Below are 27,982 nucleotides of genomic sequence, written 5' to 3'. Positions count from 1 at the left end.
CCACAGTTTTATGAAAGCAATAAAAACCACAAGCCACAGTGGTTTAGCTTCATTACATCATGTAATTTTTATTTTTGGCATTTCGTTTGTCACCATTAGTTTTATCAAGCAAATCCAAGCTGATTTGCTGTTCACAACGGATGGGGCTTCCTCTTATTCCGCCCAGAGGAATGTTTGTTGAGTATTATCGCACACTGCAGTATTCTCCATACAGGACACAATACACTGGATGAGTTTTTCATAGTTTCATAGAAAAGGCAAAAATATATACCTATACATTGAAGGGTCATAGTAAAATCTTACATTGCTTTTTCAACGTGATACCCTAAATGAATTGGATTCAGGTAACATGTTTTTGATAATACACAACTGATTATTATCTGAGCTGATAAAATGATTAGTAGTAGTTAGGCACAGGTGCTGTAGATGGTGGTTTTCTGACTCAGTTCTTGCAGTACATCTCTGACCTCACTCTCCAGTCCATCCAGCTCCTGAGCTTTCTCCACCAGAATGTGCTGATTTTCCACAAACGATCTCTCCAGCTCTGGAAGAGTTAAAGAGGAAGAAAAGTGAGGAACCATAGGTAAATCTATAATCAAATCTGGGAGCAGTTGTATACCTCTTAGTCTCTGCAGTTTGCTTGTGGCATCTATTAATAGATCTTTTGCCTCCTGACGTAGTTTCTCGGCCTTCTGACGTGCATCAACCACACCTGCTGCCTTTTGATCTATCAGACCACTGGCCAGTTCGTACTTAGGTTGCACGAGTGAGTCAATCTCCTAAAATACACGAATATACAAATGCAGCCTGTGAGGGTCAAACGTGTATATGAGAGTATATTCAAGAAAAGTATCAATTTAATGCCGTTGGTGTATCCATCAAGTAATATTTTCCTTACACCTTAAATATATTTAAATCTATAGTATAGCTGTTCAAGGTAGAAGTATCATGTGTGAGTTCCATCACATTTCTTACCTGAACTAACCTTGCATTGACACAGTTTTTATATGTATAAGGAATAATAAAAAATGATTATGCTAAACTACTTGATGAAGCAGTGCTTGTCAGTAGTAGCCGGTTACCGGTTCCGTGTGGTCGATTTCTGCTGTGATGTAATCAGTTTGTCTCTGAGTTTCATCTGCGCTGCTGGATGTTTCTCGAGTTTTCTGGTAGAGTTCGTCAACCTCTCTCTCAAGATCCAGAAGCCTTCCTGTGCTGCTACTCAGTCTGAACTCAGTCGCTTCAGTTTTTGATTGTACCTGTAAACACACACCTTTTGTTAAAAAGAAGTAAAAAAAACCCCACTGATTTTGTTTAAAGGACGCATGGGGATTTTAAAGGTGTATATATACACTCACATCAGCGATTTGTTGTTTTGTTTGGTTCATGTCTCTCTCAACCTCCTTCAGTTTTTCGCCGGCAGCAGTCTGAGCGCGCTCAGTGTCCTCCAGTGTTTCCTTCACCTCATCAGTGGCCTGTTTCAGTGCTGTAGCTCTCTCACTGTGATACACACACAAAACACACGGTTCTGTAGTCAAGGATGTTTTTATGATGCAGGGATTTTATGTAACAGATTTAGACTTTTCTCTATGTATTTCTTGAAGGTCACTTTTAAATATTCTTGTATTTTCTTTAATTTTTTATACCAAACCATCATGTATTTTTGCTACTTTTCAAATGCCTTTTAAGTTTAGACTGTCTTGAAGTTTTCCCTAGTCCCATACCCAGTAATTATTTTTTAAACTATGAAATATATATATATTTTTTTCAATATTAACTGTGTGAAAAAAAGCAAATATCACTAAACAGATTTTATTATAAGTGTGTCAATTAGTATTTATTAATGTGTCATTTCCAGTCAAGCTATGATAGTAGTCTTAAAATGATCTGAATTCAGTTATATTTATTTAGTTATTTAATTAACTTAAGGGAAAAGGTAAAAAACACTAAAAATAGAGATGTACAGCATTAAACTAACATTATATCTCTATTCTTATTACCATAGGTTGAAATCAGCATAGATAGCAGGGCTTTCGAAGGCCTTTGTCTTGGACAAAGAGGGGCCTTGGAGTCAAAAAGGTTGAGAAACTTGGTTTTGTATCCACTGTTGGACATTGTAAGTGGACAAATGAAATACACTAGTGGGTTTTGAAAGTGTAATGTCTATAAGTGTGTATGTGATCACTCACTTGGCAGCCTGCGCTTGTTGCAGGAGTCTCTCTGCAGTGTGTGCGCTCTCTGCCGTCTGGATCAGAATATCATCCACCTGGGTCAGTCTGGCCAAATGTTGGTGGATCTCTGTGGTCACGTTCTTTAGTGCACCGGGCGAGACGGGCAAACTCAGTTTCATCACCTCATCAGCTACTTCCTCTATACGCTTCAGGTCAGTTTCGTCTACACAAACAAACAGATTCAAGTTTCTAGCATCAATATTTCGATTTTTACTGTATTTGTGACATCATTTATATGTGATATCAGGGGTTTGTAGCAAATGACATAATGGGTATAATGTAAAGCTTTTATACTTTTTACAAATCTAGTATCATTTCATGTGGATCTGCACAGCTTGCACACTATACATACTGTGTGTTTGAAGACAGTTTGTTAATATGCTATTCTCAGCACAGCCAAAGTGTGAGTGTTTACTGTATGTGACAATTCATACTTGTGAGGAAGTCTCGTATTTGCTGAATGAGGTCTCTGAGCTCCTCATTGGTCTGTTCCACTCGTGCTTTGCTCTGATTGGCTCTCAGTAACACATCCTGAGCATTGAGCTTGGCCTCATCCGCACGTCCTCGAGCATCTGACACCTAAAAAAAACACACATGCATGTCCTTATAGTTTTGTGAAAACAGTTGTGATGCTTAATATTTTTGTGGAAACTGCGAATATTTTGACATTTATTAAAAAATTTTACAATTTCCAATGTATAAGGCTTTATGGTCACTTTTGATCAATTTAATATGTGACTGCTAAATAAAACTATTAATTTCTTGCAAAAAATAAAAAATAAAATCATACTTACCCGAAATGTTTAAATGGTAATGTGTATATATACATGCATTTCAGGGGACTTAGCAAATAAAAACATTTATAATAGTTAAAACTGTTGCGAATACTTACCATCTTGTTTAGCTTGTCTACTTCTCTTAAAGCATGCAGGACCTCTTGGTCTGAGTTTTTGGCTTCGTTCAAGGCATTTTGGGATCGTGTCACAATGGTCTCACATCCTTCCCCACCACACTGGGACGTGCCATCCTCGCTCACACATCCCAGACCACCACAGGTACCGCAACCTAGACCTGACGCCCCTCCACACACCTCCACACACATTTACACATCTGATATTATAACTCATCAAAACATAGGTTTGATACATTACAATAACAAGCAGCACATTGTTTGGATTTTGCCTAATATTTCTCAGAAGTATACGTTTCTGAGAACTGATTAGCACAAGCACCAAAATTGTAACGCATGCTGATTCCTTTAAAGTTGACCAAAAAGGCTCCTTCAATAATGAGTCTAGATCAGTGTCATTGCTTAAAACTAAAACTTGAATTATTATAACAATGTAGGATGAAAAACTTTATAATAAGAACAATTGGCAACTGAAATAAGTACTAAAATGACTAAAACTTAAATTTAAACTCAAAAACTTCAATCTGCAAAATCTGCTGATGTTTACGTCAAGTGTGAACTCATACGACCGTTAATAGTTTAAAAAGATTTAAATATCTGTATTCACCTATCGTATCTGTTCAGAAGACAATCAATACATCAACAGAGGTCATATGGATTATCATCTTATTTGTTTTGCATTGTTTTTTTGAAGCTGCAACGTTTAAGGAACACTATAAATGTTTAGATATAATCCTAAAATCTTCCCATTATGAGAGGTGGTGTAATTTCTATCTTTTTTTTTTTTCAGTGTCTTGTGCCAAGTTTAAAATAGCTACTACTAAACACAATGTGTGCAATGTGTACGCCTCCCTAAAAATTGGGGCTTAACAGGAAAGTTCACCCAAAAAAGAAAATCCTGCCATTAATCGCTTGCCCTCATTTTCGTTCCAAACCCGTAAGACCTTCGTTCATCTTCGAAACACAAATTTAGATGTTTTTAATGAACTCCGTGGGCTTTCTGACTCTGCATAGACAGCAATGCAACTGACACGTTCAATACCCAGAAAGGTAGTAAGGACATTGTTAAAATAGTCCATGTGACATCAGTAGTACCACAACTTATGGTTGAACCACTGATGTCACATGGACTATGTTAACAATGTCCTATGGAGGGTCAGAAAGCTCTCGGATTTCATCAAAAATATCTTAATTTGTGTTCTGAAGATGAACAAAGGTCTTACAGGTTTGGAACGACTTGAGGGTGAGTAATTAATGACAGAATTGTCATTTCTGGGTGAGCTATCCCTTTAAGACCAACTTACCGATTAGCCATTTAGATAACCCACTAACTAGTTACCTGATGGCTTAGTCGTGAAAGGTCTGTGGAGTCCAGTTCAGATCCAATTTTGTCCAGCCTCTGTAAATGCAGCTGATGTTTCAGGTTAAATTTCTGTGCTGTCTAATTTGGCCTCCGCAGCTTTCCGTATCTGGGCAGACTCTTTAACTGTACTTTCTGGGCCAGAGACAGCTTGATTGACACGAAACTCCGCCTCGCCAGATTCCTTGTAATACTCTCTGATGCTGTCCGCCGCACCTACAGAAGATAATCAGCACACACTTCAGATAAATACACCACGTGGGTCTTAAATTTAAACTTGTATGTTTGTGTGCTCTGCTCACCTCTGGGTCTGAATGTTTAATATTCAGAACATGCTGTTGTTTGTCAGAGGAGATCTCTTGTAGGTTTTGGGCCTCCTCAGTTAGGCTTTTTATGTTCTCCACGGCCTGCTGATGGTCAGCAGATACCTTGTCCAGATCTGTTACAGATCGGTTCATTGACTTCCTCAGCAGTGATGATGTCTCACTAAGATCAGAAGAAATAAACCGAAATACCAGAAAGTGAACAGTGTGAAGAACTGTATTCACACTAACCCTGGTCTTGAAAGCAGACTCAGATCTCTTTGGTCCATTTTTGTTGTGACTCTGAGACTCAGTCCAATAGTCTCTCTTGGCAAATAATAAGGTATTAGACTTATACATATAAGTTCAAGTTCAAGAGTACATACCGTATCCTTGACTGAATAATTTCGACACCAAGAGTCTTTGATGAAAACATCAAAATTTCACATTGAGTTTTCACTTGTTCACATTTGAGGTCACATGCCCCCAGTCCTGACTTCAATCATAGACAAACATAGGGTCTGATACATTACAATAACAAGCAGCACATTGTTTGGATTTTGCCTAATATTTCTCAGAAGTATACGTTTCTGAGAACTGATTAGCACAAGCACCAAAATTGTAACGCATGCTGATTCCTTTAAAGTTGACCAAAAAGGCTCCTTCAATAATGAGTCTAGATCAGTGTTATTGCTTAAAACTAAAACTTGAATTATTATAACAATGTAGGATGAAAAACTTTATAATAAGAACAATTGGCAACTGAAATAAGTACTAAAATGACTAAAACTTAAATTTAAACTCAAAAACTTCAATCTGCAAAATCTGCTGATGTTTACGTCAAGTGTGAACTCATACGACCGTTAATAGTTTAAAAAGATTTAAATATCTGTATTCACCTATCGTATCTGTTCAGAAGACATCAATACATCAACAGAGGTCATATGGATTATCATCTTATTTGTTTTGCATTGTTTTTGAAGCTGCAACGTTTAAGGAACACTATAAATGTTTAGATATAATCCTAAAATCTTCCCATTATGAGAGGTGGTGTAATTTCTATCTTTTTTTTTTTTTCAGTGTCTTGTGCCAAGTTTAAAAATAGCTACTACTAAACACAATGTGTGCAATGTGTACGCCTCCCTAAAAATTGGGGCTTAACAGGAAAGTTCACCCAAAAAAGAAAATCCTGCCATTAATCGCTTGCCCTCATTTCGTTCCAAACCCGTAAGACCTTCGTTCATCTTCCAAACACAAATTTAGATGTTTTTAATGAACTCCGTGGGCTTTCTGACTCTGCATAGACAGCAATGCAACTGACACGCTCAAGATCCAGAAAGGTAGTAAGGACATTGTTAAAATAGTCCATGTGACATCAGTAGTACCACAACTTATGGTTGAACCACTGATGTCACATGGACTATGTTAACAATGTCCTATGAAGGGTCAGAAAGCTCTCGGATTTCATCAAAAATATCTTAATTTGTGTTCCGAAGATGAACGAAGATCTTACTGGTTTGGAACGACATAAGGGTGAGTAATAAATGACAGAATTGTCATTTCTGGGTGAGCTATCCCTTTAAGACCAACTTACCGATTAGCCATTTAGATAACCCACTAACTAGTTACCTGATGGCTTAGTCGTGAAAGGTCTGTGGAGTCCAGTTCAGATCCAATTTTGTCCAGCCTCTGTAAATGCAGCTGATGTTTCAGGTTAAATTCTTTCTCTGTGCTGTCTAATTTGGCCTCCGCAGCTTTCCGTATCTGGGCAGACTCTTTAACTGTACTTTCTGGGCCAGAGACAGCTTGATTGACACGAAACTCCGCCTCGCCAGATTCCTTGTAATACTCTCTGATGCTGTCCGCCGCACCTACAGAAGACAATCAGCACACACTTCAGATAACACCACGTGGGTCTTAAATTTAAACTTGTATGTTTGTGTGCTCTGCTCACCTCTGGGGTCTGAATGTTTAATATTCAGAACATGCTGTTGTTTGTCAGAGGAGATCTCTTGTAGGTTTTGGGCCTCCTCAGTTAGGCTTTTTATGTTCTCCACGGCCTGCTGATGGTCAGCAGATACCTTGTCCAGATCTGTTACAGATCGGTTCATTGACTTCCTCAGCAGTGATGCTGTCTCACTAAGATCAGAAGAAATAAACCGAAATAGCAGAAAGTGAACCGTGTGAAAAAGAACTGTATTCACACTAACCCTGGTCTTGAAAGCAGACTCAGATCTCTTTGGTCCATTTTTGTTGTGACTCTGAGACTCAGTCCAATAGTCTCTTGGCAAATAATAAGGTATTAGACTTATACATATAAGTTCAAGTTCAAGAGTACATACCGTATCCTTTACTGAATAATTTCGACACCAAGAGTCTTTGATGAAAACATCAAAAGTTCACATTTGAGTTTTCACTTTTCACATTTGAGTTCACATGCCCCCAGTCTGACTTCAATCATAGATGTTTGTATTTGACTATATATATATATATATATATATATATTATTATTATTATTTTTTTTTTTTATTTTATTTTTTTTACTAATGCACAAATTGTATGACCTACATTTATGCCATTTTACCATATACTTACAAAAGATTTTGAAAAATCTTTTCTTTTTTTAAAAGGAGCATATACCAATGATCAACATCTATAGATTTAACAGTTTGTAAGTTATAATTACAAATGAATTCCCCTACGGAGACAATGAACATGATTTTTACTTCACGAACATTATATGGGTTTGGAATGACATGAGGGTGAGTAAATAATGTTTGAATGTTATTTTTTGAAAAACTATTGCTTTAAATGCGTTTGGTTGTTTGTGTTTAATGCCATGCTAAATTCTGTGGCTTTTTTCATGGCGAGAACAATTTATGGTTAAATGATATCAGGTTTTTATGATTTATTTACGCTAAAATATCTATTTGGCTTAAAAATCTCTTCAAAAGAGTTAACAGAATAAAAAAGTTTTGTGATACGAGTGTAAATGTGTAATACACACTTGGCTTGCTGCAGCATCCTCTGCATGTGTGTGAGCGTTTGCTGAACCTTGTCATCTTCCAGAATCTGTCTGAGCTGTCTGGTTTCATCATCCAGACTCGATATGATGTCTTTATATGGCGTAGCCACACCAGTCTCTTTAATTTCCTCCACTGTATCCACCAGTCTCTGCGTGTGATTGGTCAGCTCTCCCACATTAACATCCCATTCACGGAAACACAGATGACAGGCCTCGCAGTCAGGAAAGATCCCAACGTAGCCATGTCCACATGAGTCACACCTCCGCCCGGATACACCCTCTACACACACACACTCGCCGGTCATCTTATTACACTGCTGAGTGGCAATGCCTCGTGGATCACAGTCGCATGCTGGAACACAAACGATTTAAAAAATGAAATGATGCCAAAATTCTTAGGATTTAAAATCTTGGATGTGAGTGCTGGAAGGAACAGTGAATTCTTGTATGCGTGTGAGCGCTGGAATGTGTGAGAACACATCTGCTTATTACCACGCATGATATACCGAGTGAAGAAACTGGGAAATATGTGTGTTTGGGTGAATCTCTTAAAGGCCGTGTCTGGATCATATTTAACCCCAAAACTTAAAGAAAAATATAAAAAAATAAGACTTCACATTATTTTCAATTATTAGTACAAAATTTTCTAACGTTTAATATTGTTAGGTAACAAAAATATTCTCATTATAGCAGTGGGAAAACTACAGAAGAGAATTAGGCCCAAGCAAAAATAAAAAAAAAATAAAACCATCTCGAGATTAAAGCCATTATAATGCAAGATTAAACTCATTAAATTTTGAGAAAAGTGACGAAATAAAATGTTGAGAATAAACTCATTAAATTTTCGAGATTAAAGCCATTATAATGCAAGATTAAACTAGTTAGATTTCAAGAAAAGTGTCGAAATAAAATGTTGAGAATAAGCTCATAAAATATTAAAAAAATAAAAAAATTTTATAATAAAAAAATTTTATTTTGACTTTTTTTCTGAAATTTAACCATTTTTTTTCTCGAAACACGATGATTTTAAAGCCATTATAATGTTTTTAGATTTCTGAAATAAAATTAGAATAAGCCATAAAATTTGGGAAGTTTTTCTCGAAACACGACTTTATTCTCAAAATTTAAAGTTTCGTCTCAACATTTCATTTTGAAATTTTTCAAGTTTAATCTCGCATTATAATGACTTTAATCTTGAGATGTTTTTTATTATTATTATTATTATTATTATTATTATTATTATTGTTTGGCCCTAATCCTTTTCTGTGTACACAAACAAAGTAAACAAATAAATAAATTGTACAGCATGGATCAGGGTTATTAGTAACTAAAAAAAAAAAAAATTTGAATGACTTAAAAATTTACTGAAATAAACTATATAAACATTTTTATATTTATTTTATTTCAATTAGCTGCCAAGGCCAAAAAGTCTAACTAAAACTAAATAAACTATATAAAAATGAATAAAAATGACAAAAACACCCAACAAAATTAACTAAATTCAAATTGAAAATCAAATCTTATTCAATATATTAACACAGTATATGCATGATACTAAAATAGCACTAGTATGAACACAAATGATAAATGATAAAATATTAGTTTTTTTTTTTGTTTTTTTTTATAAACAGTGTTTGGTTCATAACATTCCTTTGGAATATTATTGGAATTTTTAACCTTTTTTATTTTGGTATTAAGAGAGCTTGTGTTATCTCCATTGGAATTTCCTCCTCCTCTTTTTAGAGGAGACAAAACATAAACAAACAGCATTTTAACGGTATATCAGGTTTATGATCTCTCTCTGACAAAAGAAAACCATTAAAGGTGTTTATTTGATCAAATCAAAGATTGCGCATGTAAACGCAGTCATTATCCCCAAACCATTAAAATCCACTTGAATCTCGAGATGTTTTGCATTAGCGCTTAATTAAGTGTACCAGAAAGATAAAAAGCAGGAAAGGAGTTATTGTTTGTTTGGTTATAGTTCAACAAGAATACTCATACACACAATAAACTCTGGGTCTCTTGAATTCTATCTGTAGAATATTAGAGAGAAGAGAATAAATCACACTGACACAAATAAACACCTATGCATATACTTTCCAACCAGTTTAAACATTCTGCATGTATTTGTTTGTAGCAGCCCAGTCTCACAAGGGAAACTTTGTCAGCGTACCACGAAAACATTGTCTGGTAACTTTTTAACTGTGTATTGGAGAAATCCATTATGACTTTGGATGCTGTGTTGTATTTGAGTAACACAAGAATAAGGAATACTTAGAAATTCTCACATAAATAGAACCAGATCACATTAAAATCAACTGCTGGCAAAAGTTTTGGAGATTTCTCTGAAATAAGGTGCGAGCATGATTAAGACTTTGTGGAATTCTACAATATAAGGTTATAAAAGTGAACTAATTGGAGATGGTGGTTTCTCCATGAGAGTATGTTAGTATGTAAATGTATGTGGTTAATGTGTTCTATGCCACGTTTACACTCTCAGCTGTTTTCTGTTTTTTCATACGTATCAGGCATACTGTATCTTCATGCAAAATTTTTTGTCATTGCTTCATGACAAATTAGTTCAGTCTGGTCTGAAATCTTTACTTGATGTTCAGGTCATGTTAATAAATCCATGAGAATTCATGAATTATCAACTATGTTCTCATCTAAGTTGCAAATGAATCACAATATCACAGAAATATCACAAGCATTTCCATCTAATGTGTTCGAGAGAACAAAATAATAGTTTCCACATAAAGTGTATATTTTTTAAATAATACACTCTAAGAAAAGTCTAAATAGGGCCCAATGTCCAATGATAATATGAAGGAATTTCCCTTGTTTATTTTTGACCGGGGTTAAAATCAACACATTTTAATGCTAATTTAGTGCATAAAAGTTAATGGATGGAAACACCAAGATGTGTTCCAAAATAAAATCCCAAAAATATAAAAATGTAATCTCTTTCATTTTCATTTCTATTTTGCGTCAGCTTCTCTGAATATTTTTCTTAAACACATTAAACAGAAACACTGCTTTATTTACAAATTAATTTTTTATTTTTATTTTATTTTTATTTTTTTGTGATACATTTCTGTGGATTTTTGTTTTCTTACAGTGTAGTTACATTGAAAAATAATCTTTTTATTTATAATTTTATTTTGAAATAGAAATAGTTTAATGAAAATCTAGGGTTGTCGCTGAGGATAACTACAAAACCTCGAAAGTAATACATTTAAAGGCATTACAATTATAAGAATTTGGGCACAGAACATGTTATATTGTCAAGAAAATAATGAAATAGTGTAAAAAAAAATCTTAATGCATGATTTCTTCTCATTGTTACATACAGAATTGGTTATGTTGTATGTCTGAGCCATGTTAAAAAAAAAGAGAAATTCCTGAATCATGAGACTTTTAAGTAAAAAAATTTAATAAATAAATATGAATGAACAAGAAAATAAAACCAATTTGTGAAAAAAGAAGTGTCAAGAAAAAACAGATGCAAAATAGAAATTAAAATGAAAGGTATTCTTTTTTTCTGAATTTTGGAATATTTATTTGCATCTTGGTGTTTTCATCCATTCATTTTTATACACTATGCCAAAATTTGCATACAAATGTGTTCATGAAAACTCTGCTATTAGTGAAGTACATGTGCGGCACTAAATTGAGATTGTAAATGTGCTACTCAACTGCACTGACAGCACAGCACGGAGCAGTTTTAATGACGCAGTGCAGACTCACCATGGCACTGGACCTCAGGATTCCCCCAGAACAGATCCCTGCACTCCTCACACGTCCTGCCTCCAAAACCAGGCTTACAGGAACACTGACCAGTCACCTGGGACGAGCATGAACACATGAAAAAAAAAAGTGTTTAGTTTGTGATTCAGTTGATATGATAAAAATTAAGACGTATGTGTTCATACCAGATCACAGGTGGAAGTGTAAGAATGTTCAGGGTGGCACTGGCAAGGTTGGCATCCTTTGCCACTGTTGATGTTCCATGTGTTGGGAGCACAGCGGTCACAGTGCTGACCCACCACACCGGGCAGACATGGGCACTGGCCACTAACCCTGTCACACTCACACAAGCCGTCAACACATCCTTGCCTGGAACTTCCCACAAGATGGCACATGCATCCTGAAGACAAAGCGAAACAAAAAAGGCCTTGGTTTTGTATGCAAACATCAATGCCTTGACAAGGATCTTTTACTCAGACAACACAAATAAATAGATAATAAACAAAAATCAAATTTTTACTGCAAAAAATACAAAAGATACAAAAAAAATTAAAAAAAGAAATTCTTTAAAATATTTTTACAAAGTTCTATCATGGAACTTTATATTTTGCACCCCAATAAATCTAACTCAATATGACATAATGACATCATTATTCACATGTCGCAAGAAATGTCTGTTATATGCGAGCTGCAGCGGAATCGTCGGATGGAATGAGAGGTATATACATTATTCACATGTCACAGCTGACTGGTTCTCTCCTGTATCGAAGTTCTATCATGGAACTTTAGATGGTGCAGTCCGATAGATCTAACTCAATATGACATAATGACATCATTATTCACATGTCACAGCTGACTGGTTCTCTCCTGTATCGGTTGCCAATGAGCTTGCTGCTCAACATTCAAATACTTGGCTAGTGTATGTTGTAGCAGAAGCAGCACACTTCATAAACCCTCCACCTTCCCCAGCTCCACCTGTATAGATCTGCTATGGGGTGATTCAGGTATGCTATGTTATATGTGCATCAGCAATATTTCTTACACTCATGGCAGCATGTTGTGGATGTATTGGCAGTAACAAGTCTCGGTACTTGCTCTCTCAGATATATTCAGCCAAGACCAAATACATTAACATTGTCATGTAAATTACAATGCAAATCACTCCAAGAGTTGTCATGACAGAACTTATTTTCTCTATAGTAGGACATCTAACATAGAACAACTATATCACATACTAAAAGAGCACTGAAAATGTATGGATTTTTAAAGAAAAACCCACACTTGTTTAGACTGTATACTCACTCCTGCAGTTCTGAGTATGGGCATCTCCATAATAACCACGACTGCAGTACTGGCACGCATTGCCATCGGTGTGAAACAGACATTTAAGACAGGCACCAGTGCGGGCATCACATGATTCAGGGTCCTGCATGTTAATATTTCTGTTACACTGACACGGATGGCACCGCCCTCCAGGGACCTGAGGGTTACCATAGTAACCAGAGGCACATTCCTCACACTTAGGTCCTATAGGATGGAACAGGAGTGAAATTCGTTTTATGTGAGTTTTAAATAATAGCTTGTTCTGTTCATTTCTCAGACTGCTGTATTCACCTTTGTAGCCAGAGCTGCAGACACACACCATTTGGAAAGAGTTGGGAATTTGGTAACAGTTTTCAGCAAACTGCATTCCACTTCCAGGTCCGTTAGGACACATACAAGGGCGACACGGCTCACTGGAGCCCAGCAGTGTGTTACGGTGATAACCACTTTCACACCTGGAACAGAGAGTTTCAAGAAACACAAGCATCTTTATTAAATATTCAATGTAGCTTAAACAGTAGAGCATCACACTAGCAACCCCAATGTCATAAAATGCCTTAAAAAAAATTAACACACTTTTTGGGGCTTTAAAATCTTGACACCCATTTATTGCCATTATAATGTCAGGGTATTTTTTTTATTTAACTGTGGGTGAACTATCTCTTAAATGTGTGAAAAATGGTATCAAAATGGCATTATACTACCAAATCATATGTACAGTGTCAGACCTATTAAACAATATTTTATCCTCTCTTACCTCTCACAATTGTTGCCTGTGGTGTGACCCCTGCAGTTCAGACACTCGCCCGTAACTGGGTGGCACTGTTCACTGTTCCCATTACAGAAGCAGGGCTGGCACTGAGGGAAGCCCCAATGGTTGGGCTTACAGTTGTCACATTGCCTCCCATATGCCCCTGGCACGCATAAACACTGGCCCGTGGTGGGGTGGCAGAATGGGTTCTGAGAGCCCAATGGGTTACAGTCACATGCTAATGAGGAAGTGATCAGAAAAACATTGTTGATGTTATTCTATGCTAATGGCTATATTGGTGTTCATTGGTTTGTGTATGTGTAGTTTTCCCTTACATCTACATCCTGAGGGTCCAAACAGGTAGGTGGCCGGGGCACAGGTGTCACAGTTCCTTCCTAAAATGTTGGGTCGACACTGACACTGCCCGCCGTTATTGTCACACACTGTGCTCAGAGAACCTTGGGGGTCACACTTACACTCTGCCAATGATAAATAATTGAGAGACAAAGGGGAGTTATTCAGCAAAACTCCACCACTAGCATCACCAAACTAAATAGCAAAATAATGACTGCTTTAAAGTAGGTTTCCCAAAAACAGCAGCAAAAGATTGTGGGAAATATAAACTCAAAAAAAGCATAAACAGGTACTTCATTTGAAAACTCTAGTATTAAATACATCTAGCTGCATTTGTTATTCTTCTGTCTTTCTCACCCAGAGCTCCACTGTGTAGTAGTGCTGACACGCTGAAGATGTAATCTTTGCAAATATCCGTTAGGGGGATTTTAATAACACTCTGGCTGCGTTCCAAACATCTGTATTTCTGGAACATCTCCCAGTCCTCCTGCTGCTGGGGTCCGCCAGAAAATAGATCCAGGTCTTTCACCTCTGGCAAAAGCACTATCTACAGAAGACAGAGGTCACGGTTTAAGTCAATTTGAATGAATATTGTAATAAACCACTGCATTGTAAATGTAGAGCTAAAGGAAAAATTTATTTGCATTGGTGGATATGTGTGTTAATTGCAGATGTGAAATGGTTTATGTTATATTCATGCACTGTAGATTTTTCAAACATTGTAAATAAAACAAAGACTATTTGAGTATGTTTTGCAAGAAAATACGATTTCAGTCTTTCTACTTCAAAATGTTATGTTTAATTTAAAGTGTTATTTCATGTTTTTTTGTACTTATTTTTTTAATTAACTAGCCATTTCTAAGTGAAATTGTTTCAAATTAAATCCACCAAATTTAAAGTTAAATAAATACACATATATTTTTTTTCAGTATGGTGAAGTTCTCAAAACAGTGTACAGCTTCATAAAGGTACGATAATGTCTTATTTCACATCCAGATATACTAGTTGGTATTTTAGATTATTATTATTTTTTTTTGATAGGAATATAAATGTTCCCGATGAGCCATAATAACATTTTTAATCAAAATTTAAAAATGCAAAAAGTTGTCTTTAAAAGAACTAATTTAGTGATAGAGGTTAACAATATCATTAAATCCATTAAAGGTAAACGGAAAGCCATCACCATTACATAAAAATATGTATTTTTTTTATTGATAAAGTATAGCTAAATCTGACCACTTGATTTGTACATAATTTGTAAATGATATAATATTTATTCTAAAATGGCTATAAATTGAATTAATATATACATTAAATAAACTTACTGAATCAACAAGTGTGTGAGGAGAAGAGTGATAGATGTATGATGAGTACTTTGTGAAGCTAATTTTCACTGTGTAATTCTGACCCTTCTCCAAACACACAGGACCAGGCAGAACTGCATGTCTGAAACACACAAACACACGTTCAGGAGTCAAATACACGGTAAACTAAACTCTGCACACACACTAATGCAACCTTACCTGGATCCAGGGTGCAGTGAGACAATCTGCTCATCACTGTATGCAGAAGTGCAGTGTGCTGCTGGGTAAGTGCCTGTGGGATGCTCTATCTGTACTACAACCTGCTCCCATTCATCTGGCAACTACAATAAATGCATCAAACACATGTGTTTCTTCGTGCATGCTGCCTGTGTAGCAGATAAGTTTTAAATTGAATATGGTATGTGTGTTTATTACCAGTGGTTCATAGCGGATCATTAAGTTGTACTCCATAGATCGTGGTAAACTGTAAATGTTGAACCTCAGTGTTTCACCCTCTGGTACATTTGCAAATCCTTTACCCGTCCAGGTTGGTTTACGATCCAAAGGTGACGGCCTCTGAAGCACTTTTACTTTCTGCATACAATCAATAAATGCTCTGAATTTACTCGTACGAATAAATTTAGTTCTGTTACATGTTACCGTGAAGAACTCAAACACTCATTGGGCATCATTCATAGAACAGCAGAATGAGCAGAACAAACTATACCCGAGTAATAAAGTAATGTATTAAAAATGTATTTTTAAATATATATATATATATATAAAAAAAATCTGCTTTTATTACATGAATGAAGGCGAATGTTACACTTACGGGTCCAAAGGAAGCATCCTCAGCTTCGTAAATATAGTGGTCCAGTGCCGCAAAGTAGTACCCAGAATGCACTTGGTCACATCGCCTACCAAACATATGCTCCTTACAAGCACACTGTCCTGTCTCCCGAGAACAACTACAGAGAGAACAAAAATATAAGGAAGAATATTTAAGTTGGCCCGGATGAATTCATTTATAATAAAACAATTAGAAATCAATTGACATAGGTTAGGTTATGCTAATCAATTATTGTTATGTGGGTACTTACTTATTATTCAAAGCCTCACCTACATCACAGTCACATGGTCTGCAGCCATCCATATCATTACTGAGACCCCAGTGCTGCGGCTGAAAGGGGAAACTGCTTTATGCACAAGCACAAATACACAGATTACATAAACTCGTAATAACGCTCTTTTACCAGACACTGGTCACAATTTCGTCCAGTCACAAGACGTTTGCAGTAACAGCTTCCTGTCTGTATATCACAGGGACGTCCTGCTGGGAGTGTGCCTAGAGGATTACAGCTGCATGCTGGGTTTACAAAAACACACAAAAGAAAGAATAAAACAAACATGATCATAGGGGAAGCCAGGGGTCAAAGCCTTGAAAAAAAACATGAAAAAAGCTGCTGGTGTGTGAATGTGTGTGTGTTTACGCACACAGACAGCCTAATGGGTCGTCACTGAGGCCATAATGTCCTTTTTTACAGTGGTCACAACGTTGTCCCTCCACGTTAGCTTTGCAGCGACACTGTCCGGCAATCATATCTCTTAAAACATCCGTAGCGCTGTCACATAAGCCTCCGTGCAGAGAACCAAGTGGGTCACAATCACAGGCTAAATACAAACAAATTACACAATTATAAAATAAGATCAAATTAATTACATTTCTCAGTTTAATATGCAGAGCCAGTTTACTTTAATTATTTAACTCTGAATTCAAATTAAAATGTAATTGTTCTTATAGGATTAGTTCACTTCCAGAAAAAAAAAAACATTTACTCACCCCCTAGTCATCCAAGATGTTCATGTCTTTCTTTTTTCAGTCGCAAAGAGATCAAGGTTTTTGTGGAAAACATTCCAGGATTTTTTTTCATATAGTGGACTTCAATGGTGGCCAATGGGTTGAAGGTCCAAATTGCATTTTTGAATGCAGCTTTAGAGGGCTCTAACCAAAGAATAAGGATCTTATTTAGTGAAACTATCTGTCATTTTATAAAAAAAATACAAATGTATATACTTTTTAGCCACAAATGCTCGTCTTGCACTAGCTTTGCGATGCACGTCCACAACTTCACGCATTACGTAATCACGTTGGAAAGGTCACGCACGGTTAGTTCTTCGTTTGTGTACTTCGGTTCAAAAAGGAAGGGTAGGGTGAAAAACGTAACATCTTATTCTCTCCTCCAACTTCAAAATCGTCCGACATCATTGTTTTACTTTTTTTTGTAAAGAGCGTTTGACTTTTTTTTTTGCACATTAGTTTTGTAAACACTTCCGCTTACGTCACACGTGACCATTCCAAGGTTATTATGTAATGCACGAGGTCAAACTAGTGCAAGATGAGCATTTGTGGTTAAAACGTATATAAAAAAAATCCCTTATTCCTCGGCTGCACTGAAACCGCAATTCAGACCTTCAACCCGTTGTTCACCACTGAAGTCCACTACATGGAGAAAAATCTTGGAATGTTTTCCTCAAAAACCTTAATTTCTTTTCGACTGAAGAAAGAAAGACATGAACATCTTGGATGGCACTGGGGTGAGTAAATTATCAGGAACTTTTTATTTTGGAAGTGAACTAAACATTTACCCCATAACATGCCTTCAAGTAATGCATATCATAAGCAGCTTTAGAGCTTCCCTTCTGCATTGTAACGTAACAAAATCTATCCACTTTAAAGTGTTAAACACACTTACGCTCACAGATCCTGGGGTCTCTGATGCTTCTGCCAGGGTGCCTGTAGTGAAAGGGTTTGCAGTTCTCACACCACTGGCCCTCTGTGTTGTGCTGACAGTCATCACACACTCCTCCACTCCTGTTTCCCGATGACAGAAACACCGCCATGTCGAAATGACAGGAATTCGAGTGATGGTTACACTCACATCCTGAGAGAAAGAAAAAAGATGAGTAAACTACATTTAAAGCATTCAATTTCATCTCAGAATGCAGAAATGTCAGTGGGAAATAATGTTATGATTTGTATTAAGCTGTGGGCTGTCTTACTCTTGCATGCATTTGTCTCTCGACCCACTGCAGGTCTCCAGGGCAGATCTTGGTAAAAGTCCTCACACTCTTCACAGTTCAGTCCAGTAGTGTGGTGATTACACATGCAATGACCGTGAACCTGCACACACACACACACACACACAGGTGAGTAGTGCGAGTGAATCTAGATTGTGATTGTTGTTGTTTTGTTTACTCACCATGCCCTCGACCCCTGCCTCATTGCCGACCGGTGCACACTTGGAGGCGTGGCCATAGCAGAAACAGTTGCCACGGACGACCATATCATACAGAGCGTAATAGTATTTCTCTTTCACCCCCTCTCGGTCATCAAACAGGTCATCACCTAGAGTGTGCAACTTTTCCATCCGTATGCGCAAGTTTGTAATCTTCAGTAAGTCTACATGTAGGTATCGCACATACAAAAAAGTAGTCAGACCAAAAATATATACACACACTCAAAGAAAACAAATTGTTTTTTTGTTTTGTTTTTTAATTCACTTCTCAGCTTTTTGACACAATTAGTCACTGTACAGGTTAAATTTCCCTCTTGATTTATATAGTAGTCAGCATTTGAAGTGGATCAAAACCTTTCATTAAAGTTGTTCTTAAACAAAAACAATACCCGTTCTTGTCTTAGGACAGCTTTGATTAACTTTTTTGATACACTTCAAATGTTGACTACTATAGTTGTCATTCTCGGAAAATTCTACCTAAATGTTCCTTTTATTAAAAATCAAATATTACACTTTTACTATATATATTTTTTTAAATGCTTAACATTTTAATATGCTTTAAATGCTAAATAATTTTTTTCCTGAAAAGTGAGTGATTTTTATATGCTTTTATATATTTTGATTTATTTTCATACTTTGGTGCACCAAATGTCTATGGGGGTTATATGCATTCTTATTTTAAGACTGAGTTGTCAAAATAAACACAATTGTGTAAAAATTCAGTAGAAAGAGGGTTGCTGCACTGATTTACTTACTCTGAATGCGTGGGCTGTAAGGGTCAGGAATCTTAAATACAGGATCAAGTGCCCTAAAAATGACCTGTGTACAAGTATACAAGAACAGTGGCTCAGGAGTTTAAATACTAATTTTTGCATGGTATGTATAAGTACTTATGTGTATATTTGTTTATGCATGAGTACTACACACCTCTCCTTCTGTTGATGGCTCGATGCCTGAATAGCGGCTGTCACAAATGACATCATCCACTTTTCTGATTGGCCCCTGAGGGACGTGTGGATAGGATTCAGCACAGTGGAAAGCGTAGTAACGGTACACCTGCCAGCTTCGCCCATAATCTGCGGAACGCTCAATCAGCATGGCTGCCGGCCGAAAGGTCTGTGGGAAAAAACAATAAGTTTAAATTCACTTAGGGTCAGATACTAAAAAAGCTAAAGTTTTTCAAAAGCATCATAGCAACTTAGCAAGGAGGTCATAGAGGCCGCCAATGGCTTCTACGATCAACTTACAATCAGAAACACAGTTCTGGACTTAAAGACAAGAACTTCAAACATATCTGCACATATGTTCTGCATTCCTCAAGGCTGCTCTAGTTCAGTGTGTTTATGTGTGTGTAGCAGTGTCTTTCTCACCTTAAAGGTCATGATGAGGTGTGTGAAGTGGAACTCGGCTTCCAAATCCAGCTGAATGGTCACATTTTCAACTCCTAATATAAAGGAATGGATAAATGAGTGAAGAACTAAATAAATGAGGTTAGGAAGAGAGGTTGAAATTCACTGGACTCTTTCTAAGTAATATTTTATGCAACAGTTCCAGTCATCTGATTTGATTGGTGAAGTTACACTTGTTACACTACATATATTTTTAAATAATATTACAATCAGATTTTTGAAATGCTCTTAATTTTATATATTTTAGAAAAGCACAGTATGTTAATATTATGTAATATATATATAAAATATAAATATTTGTTAACTGCAAAGGATCTGGTCATTTCCTAGTTCAAAATATATCAAAGTCAGTGGGTTGTTTCATGAAAAAAGAATGTTCCTTGATCTTTTGAAACAAAAGACTTCACTGTCTTATGTAAACATACTGTAAGTTTCAGAAGTCAAAACTTCCTAGAGTCTAAAGCCCCATTCGCACGGGATTAGTATTATCTAGGGACCTTGTGTGATTTTGAAATTACCCTCCCACATCTGAATTTCGTGTGGTGCATTCGCACGGGATAAGCGAAGCCTGTGATTCTACTCGAATTTACTGACTTATCTTCCGCATACCCGAATGTCAAGGCTTTGAGAGTCCCGTTCTATGGTTCAGATAGATTAATATATATATATAGATATAGTTTCTTGCGCTTCATTTACATTTCACCGGGTTAAAATAATATCTCAAGCTTTATGCTTGATTTATTTGTAACACATTAAACTCAAAATGTTTTCAGCTTTCTCTTTCTGCAAATTGTATGGTGTAGCGATATGATGAAAGCACCCAAAATACTATTAAACACTCCAACGCACCTCCATTCTTTGTGAAAGATGGATAAAAAGGCGCACAGGAAACAAAAACCTCGAAAAATTATATACGACCCGCCAAATCCAGGCCAAATCACAGAGATGTCGATACGCACGAGACTAATATTATCACAGGACCTCGGTGTTCGGCAAAATATGGTAGGTCTTTTGAAGGGGAAATTTTACTTAACAAATTACAGACATGGTCACCGGGTAATACTAATCCCGTGCGAATAGAGCTTATAAAGATCCTTGTGTATATGTAACTTCAAGCCAAATATGCCTGCTTCCCTAACATATAGTATAGTAGGCAAAAAACAGTACATAAAATGAGTAGCATGTCTAGTATTTTGTTAACAGCCGTGATGTTTATTCATCAGATGTAGTAGCTACTTAGAATAGAATGCAATTCCAAATGCAGCTAATTTTTTTAAGCTTAGCTGCAAAAATGACTTGTTCTACAATCAATGGATTTCTGTTGGGTGTTGAGAAACATCCAGTCATAGTGAAGTAATACAACGGAAGTACAAAGTAAGATAGATACCAGTATTCCAAAACCCCAGAAGAGGATAATGTAAGTACAGGGAAATGGAAAACATGCTCAATGAATCATGCTCAGGAATGCTGAACTTTAACATAGTCAACATAGTGGTTGATGGCAACATAGTTGGATAGCTTTTTCATCCACAATTTAAATTATGTTTGCAAAGAGGAGGATTGGGCTGCTTAAACAATGTTAGACTTGATGGAAAACCCACAGCAAACGAATAAATATTATAACTGATTTTACGTGCATACATACAAAGCTTTTGCATTCACTCTCAAAACTTGTGCATTCTCTTCCAAAAGTACTGCAGTCCTCTGAGAAATTAAATATAGCTTTCCCTCACACCTGATATAATTTCCATCACAACATTTTTGTGAGCAAACACAAAGGTTCTTAAGGCAATGGAGAAGTTTTTGCAAGAGAATGCAAAGTTTCTTGAGGAAATGCAAAAGTTGTGCAAGAGAATGCAAAAGCATTGAAACATAATTTTTCCATCACCATGTCCTTTTAGGGGCTCCATACAATACAAATCTTAAAGGTACAGTAGCAACTGTAAAACAGGCTGTTTAATTCTAGTAGTCAGATGGAAAATGGTTATGAAAAATGTTAAATGTATATGCAATCCATAAATTAACAAACTATCACAATACCAAAAGTAACATTACACACTAAAGGAAGCTGAAAATGTAAAGAAGCATAATTTTAAAATCCCTTTTATTAAAAACATTATAGAAAATGTCCACATTTTCTTTATATTTTGTGGGAACAAGGGTGCAACAAAAGAGCAGCACAATGGCAAATAAAGCATCCAAAGTCATAAATTTCCTGAATTAGTGATGCCGTGCCACACCCTTACACTCACTGTACACTCCGGTAGTGTGAGTGTTGTGGAAGCTAGTAGCTAGGGAGAGAGCAGGGCAGCTGTTTCCCACGCCCAGCGGCTGCATTCATACCGACTCTTACTCTCTCATTCCCACTACTTCCTGTCAGCTCTTCTTCTCAGCTGAACTATTTCTTTTACTCGTTCTCCCTCCCGTTCTCTCTTTGTCTGCCCAAGTTTCTTCTGGGACCAATGATAAGAGAATTGTGTGTTTTTGTGAGACTTGAAGGTGTATTTCATTATTTCAAAAAATTTGAGTGATTTGAGTCTCATTTATGTTGCATTTAAAGGACAATTCACCCCAAATACAAACTCTGTCATCAATTATTCACCCTTATGTCATTCCAAACCTCTGTGACTTTCTTTCATGTTCAGAACACACTGAAATACATTTTGGTAATATTTTGGAAGAATGTTGGTAACAAAGTAATTCTGGTGACCACTGACTTCCACAGCATGGAAAAAAGACATATCTCAAAATATCTTGCAACTTTGTTATCTTTGTAAATCTGTGCTTTCTTGAGATTTCCTCTGAAACTCTACAGGAGACATATTCGATCAACTAAGAAATCTGTCTAGGAGAAACAGCTGAGATATTAATGAGATATTATTTGTGATTGTTCTTACTGTTGTGTGAGAACTTACCATTCTCGGACTGCCACCAGGTTTTGAGGCGGTTGGGAGCGAAGGTTGTCACCACATTCTCAATGGTGTGGCTGTTGGGGTTGGAGAACTCGTTGTACATCCGCCGAGAATTGCATTGAAAACAGTCTGCCCCCTCCTGACGATGGACAGAGATCGAGATGCAGATGTTAGTGGAGCGTGTGAGACATATAGAGTCTTTTGGGGTTTAGCAAAAAGAAAAACACATTCATGCGGACAGCAGGAATCCAGATGTTCTGGACGTGCACCTGTTTTTCTCACCCTCTCATACACATGACTCACTAACACAAACACATGTATACATGTACACAGAAGAACTCACACAGACTAAATCTAACTGACTTGGTCAAGTAAAATTACATACAGTCGTGGCCAAAAATATTGGCACCCTTGGTAAATATGATCAAAAAAGGCTGTGAAAATTCATCTGCATTGTTAATCCTTTTGGTGGATTTTTATTTAAAAAATTCACAAAAATGTATCCTTTCATTGGATGATAAGAATTTAAAATGGGAGGAAATATCATTATGAAATAAATGTTTATCTCTAATACACATTGGCCACAATTAATGGCCCCCTTTTATTCAACACTTTTTGAAACCTCCATTTGCCAGTTTAACAGCTCTAAATTTTCTCCTATAATGCCTGATGAGGTTAGAGAACACCTGGCAAGAGATCAGAGACCATTCCTTCATCCAGAATCACTCCAGACCCTTTAGATTCCCAGCTCCATGTTGATGCTTCTCCTCTTCAGTTCACTCCTCTCATTTTCCGTTGGGTTCAGGTCAGAGGACTGGAATGGCCATAGCAGAAGCTTGGTATTGTTCTCAGTGACCCATTTTTTTGTTGTTTTTGATGTTTGTGTTTGGATTATTGTACGGTTGGAAGATCCAAACGTGGCCCATTATAAGATTTCTAACAGAAAGTCAGTCACTTATTGATTTTTTTATCTGTTGGTATTTGATAGAATCCATGATGTCATGTATCTAAACAAGATGTCCAGGACCTCCAGCAGAAATATAGGCCTACAACATCAAAAATACAGCAGTATATTTCATTGTACACATGGGGTACTTTTTATCGCTGTGTTCACCAAACCCATCTTGAGTGTTTGCTGCTAAAAAGCTAATTTTTTAGTTTCATCTGATCATAGAAGCCAGACCCGTTTGAAGTTCCAGTCGTGTCTGATAACTGAATATGCTGGAGTTTGTTTTTGGATGAGTTAGGAGAATTTTTCTTGTAACCCTCCCAAACAACATGTTGATGTAGGTTCTGTTTGACATTTTTTTTTAAAGGTTTTCCAGACAAGAGACTCAACTATTTTCTGCAATTCTCCAGCTGTGGTCCTTGGAGAGGCTTTAGCCACTCAAACTCTCCTTCTCACCACACATTAGGACGATATAGACACATGTCCTCTTCCAGGCAGTTTTGTAACAGTTTCTGTTGATTGGAAATTCTTAATTATTGCCCTGATGGTGGAAATGGGAATTTTCACTGCTCTAGCTCTTTTCTTAAAGCCACTTCACCAATTTGTGAAGCTCAATAATCTTTTGCTGCTCATCAGAAATATATTCTTTGGTTTTTCTCATTGTGATGGATGATTAAGGGAATTTGGGCTTTGTTTTCCCTCCGCTTTACATTTCTGTGAAACAGGAAGCCAGAGCTGGATGATTTCATGTTTATAATCATGCTGGAGTGCTCAAAATTGTGAATATGAATGGCAATATACTTCAGAGATATTTTTACTCATAAGAATTTATAGGGGGGCCAATAATTGTGACCAATGAGTATTTGAGAAAAACATTCATTTCATAATGATATTTCCCCTCCGTTTTAAATTCTTATTATCCAATGGAAGGATACATTTTTGTGAATTTTTTAAATAATAGACCAAAAGGATTAACAATGCAGATGAATTTTCACAGTCTTTTTTTTTTAATCATATTTACCAATCATATTTTGCCAATATTTTTGGCCACGACTGTACATGACCAAGTCAGGAAAACAGAAAAATGTAGCAAATTTTCTGGGTTGGTTATGTTTTTTTCACACAATAAAAGTTAACAGCAACTGGTGCTGCAAAGCTCAAAAACGGACAAAAATGCATTATAAAAGCAGTCTAAATTACTATATTTGCTTCATAATGCACAATATTGGGCCAGATTTACTAAACAGGACAAATTATTGTGAGAGCGCAAGATCTGCACAAATTAGCTGACTTTTTTGGTGGGTTTCTAAATAGCTTCCAACTTCATTTATTATTATTGCAAGGAAAAGAATCACTAGGACATTCTGAAAAACATCTCCTTCTCCACAAAGTAAGTAAGTCATTTGATCAGAAAGAAAGTCAAGGAGTTGGAACGTCATTAAGGATTGATAGCATCTTATATCTGTGAATCCAGACATTGGACTATACAGTTCAGATCACACGCATATCACACATTGACATTTACATACAGTCAGACTTTAGTTTGAGCTTCTCATTGCTCAATTCATCGCTCACAATATAGAACTCAGAATACATAGGAAAAAAAGGGCCACATAGATAATGTAATGAGCAAAACAGTGGCCTAAGGGGGGTCTGGAACATCTGACGTGGAGCCTTCATCCTCCCACCACATACTCTCCACACAGAGATCTGATTGTTTATCAGACAGTGAATATAAGCATGGAAAGAAACCCACCCACCAAAAAAGTACATTTACATTATATTGCATAACAAATAATTATACATAGAATGTTTTGTGTTTAAACCAATTTAACGTATCTTTGGATATTTGATAGTAATTCTCAAGTGCATGTCTGTCTTTTATAGTGCATGACTGTATATGTCTAACTATGCATTACCTGCAAATGGCTGACAATGCAGAATCTCTCTGGTCTATCCAGTCCACAGGTGGAGGAGGCTGTAAGCCGATGTGCTCGTCCTATCAGCAAATCACCTGTAGCAGGGTAACAGCTCCCCTCTGCACACTTGTCATTGTGATCGGGTGATTGTGCCAGGGTGTGCAAAGCAATAGCTATGGGAATCACATTGATTGTATTGATTAGATTGCATCCTAATATTTTTGAACATGAGTGGCATAACAAGTGTCATGAATCCCAAATGATAACCAAAGACATTCAAGTGTACAATAAAAGTTCCTTTATAGGGAAGACCGGAGCCAGATGTCATACCTATTGCTCCAGTGAATGTTTCTCAGGGTCATTTTTTATTTTTCAATTTGTCATGCAGCCACTAACATCACACAATAAACAAACACTGACCTGTGACTTTGATTCAAAATCTTACCGTTTCTGTGATACAACTCTTATGACAACTAGCCCCTTAGTTTACGCAACATTATTTCTATTTAATTATTAATAGAATAGTATTTTAAATTTAAATAAAAACATTATTTCTATTTAATGTGTATACTATTATATCACTATTACATCACTGAAACATTGGTGAACTATGTACATGGTTATTCATATTGGCTTCTGGTTACAGTATTTGGAGTCTGTTTCTAATTATTGAAATGAAATTATTTCACATCAGAACTTTTAATGACCTGATGGACAGCTGAATGTGGCTCGCAGGAAACCAGATGGGATGCACACATTCTCTAGACACCAAACTTGACACGATGTAACACCAAAACGAAATACATTTATATTGGATGCTCTTTTTGGACCACATAACATTTCACAAATACTACATACCTGTACCGTTCCTTCCACACTTACACTTAAGAAGATAAAATAATAAAATAAAGCTTCAAACTAGAACTAAAACTGTTTTGAATCATGACAGGAACTCTTAAGCAACTTTTATTATCTAGTTCTTTCGAAGTCTACCTTACAGAAACAAAAAAACCCAACACACTGATCTGTGTAAAAACAATATTTCTGGATCACAGTCAAACTTCAAACATAAACTGTATCAAATGAAAGCCAATGACTTTTACATTTACGTTATGAATGGAAGAATACAAATAAACAAACTTACACATCGCAAGAGCTGTAATCTGGAGAATCCACATCGTTGCTGTCGTTCTCCAGCAATGTTTTCCAGAGCTGAAGAAGTGTGTGTGGATCGTGGGAGAAGCGAAGCTCCCGCCCATCATGAACTTAGTCAACGCTGATTTACGCTTGTGCTGCTACTGCAAACCCTGGATCACGCCAAACACTCTGGCGGAGCCTCAAATTAACAGTATGTCGGGGCTGCACATTTTAGAATAAGCGTGATTTTATGGCGCAAGCGCGAACAACATTTTTTGCCCATCATACTGTAGACGCGGTGACAAATTATTACGTTAAAACGTTCATGCTTTCCACACTCTTTCTTATTCTTTCGAGACAAAAAGCTTCTTAAATATACGATTCTATGTGGCATTATGGATAATGAAAAAACATTTCTTAATTATTCTCAGCTACTTCTCCGGAAGCCTAATGTTAACAGGATAAAAGATTATCACCATTATTGGAATTAGTTGTTCTGCATTTTAGACATTAAAACTAACATTTTGTCACTCCCCTCATCAATACCTTTAAAATTGATACCGCCAAAGCCAGATGCAACAGTACTGATTTTTCTGAACTTTATGGTGAAAAAAACAAAAACAAAACATAAGCCTAATTGTAATTACTTAAGCATTATGCAATATACAAAATAAATAAATAAATAAAACACTTTCACTTTTAAATGAAAAAGACAGGATTTTTAAAATAGCATATTTATTCATCCACAACTGATCTGTGAATTTAAAAACATGACATTGAACTTTGAAAACATATTACATTCAAAGTTAATTACATTCCTATTTTAAATCTGGAATCTTGTGGCTTTTGCATCAATTCTTCTGTTCAAAATATTATCATAATTATATAACAATCCTGATATTCGCTTTAGAAAATACACATTTTTTATCAAAATAAATTTTAAACAATTAAATTAGATAATTGTTATTTCAATTAAAAAAAAAAAAACTCATTTCAACTTTGCATTTCTAACACATTCTTAGAAATGGATTATGGGTACAAACTGAAGCA

General features: G+C 36.3%; 1 protein-coding gene and 1 long non-coding RNA gene across 2 annotated transcripts; one reads left to right on the top strand and one right to left on the bottom strand.

The window, feature by feature from the left end:
* Positions 1–89: 89 nt before the first annotated feature.
* lamb1b (laminin, beta 1b) lies at positions 90–27,153 on the bottom strand. Its single transcript, XM_042722293.1, has 33 exons — positions 26,940–27,153; positions 25,796–25,968; positions 22,931–23,066; positions 19,977–20,050; positions 19,534–19,722; positions 19,362–19,425; positions 18,571–18,770; positions 18,371–18,491; positions 18,064–18,252; positions 16,805–16,981; positions 16,564–16,676; positions 16,411–16,490; positions 16,143–16,278; positions 15,746–15,904; positions 15,530–15,651; positions 15,332–15,452; positions 14,364–14,553; positions 13,988–14,131; positions 13,659–13,890; positions 13,193–13,356; positions 12,881–13,105; positions 11,764–11,978; positions 11,579–11,675; positions 7,811–8,180; positions 6,758–6,942; positions 6,433–6,674; positions 3,124–3,321; positions 2,666–2,810; positions 2,190–2,394; positions 1,359–1,500; positions 1,083–1,259; positions 620–779; positions 90–544 (listed from the first exon to the last, which is right to left on the bottom strand). Exons 1-33 carry the CDS (start codon positions 27,055–27,057, stop codon positions 408–410), a joined length of 5,400 nt encoding a protein of 1,799 aa, XP_042578227.1. The 5' UTR covers positions 27,058–27,153; the 3' UTR covers positions 90–407.
* LOC122137046 lies at positions 458–3,286 on the top strand. The gene is made up of 4 exons (XR_006154550.1): positions 458–583; positions 2,006–2,116; positions 2,213–2,383; positions 3,156–3,286. It is a non-coding gene; the product is annotated as an uncharacterized LOC122137046 (long non-coding RNA).
* Positions 27,154–27,982: the final 829 nt, after the last annotated feature.

The sequence above is a fragment of the Cyprinus carpio genome, chromosome B4 (assembly GCF_018340385.1).
Source record: "Cyprinus carpio isolate SPL01 chromosome B4, ASM1834038v1, whole genome shotgun sequence".
In the NCBI taxonomy this organism is placed as follows: Eukaryota; Metazoa; Chordata; class Actinopteri; order Cypriniformes; family Cyprinidae; genus Cyprinus; species Cyprinus carpio.
This window is presented reverse-complemented; position numbering and strand designations above follow the sequence as displayed.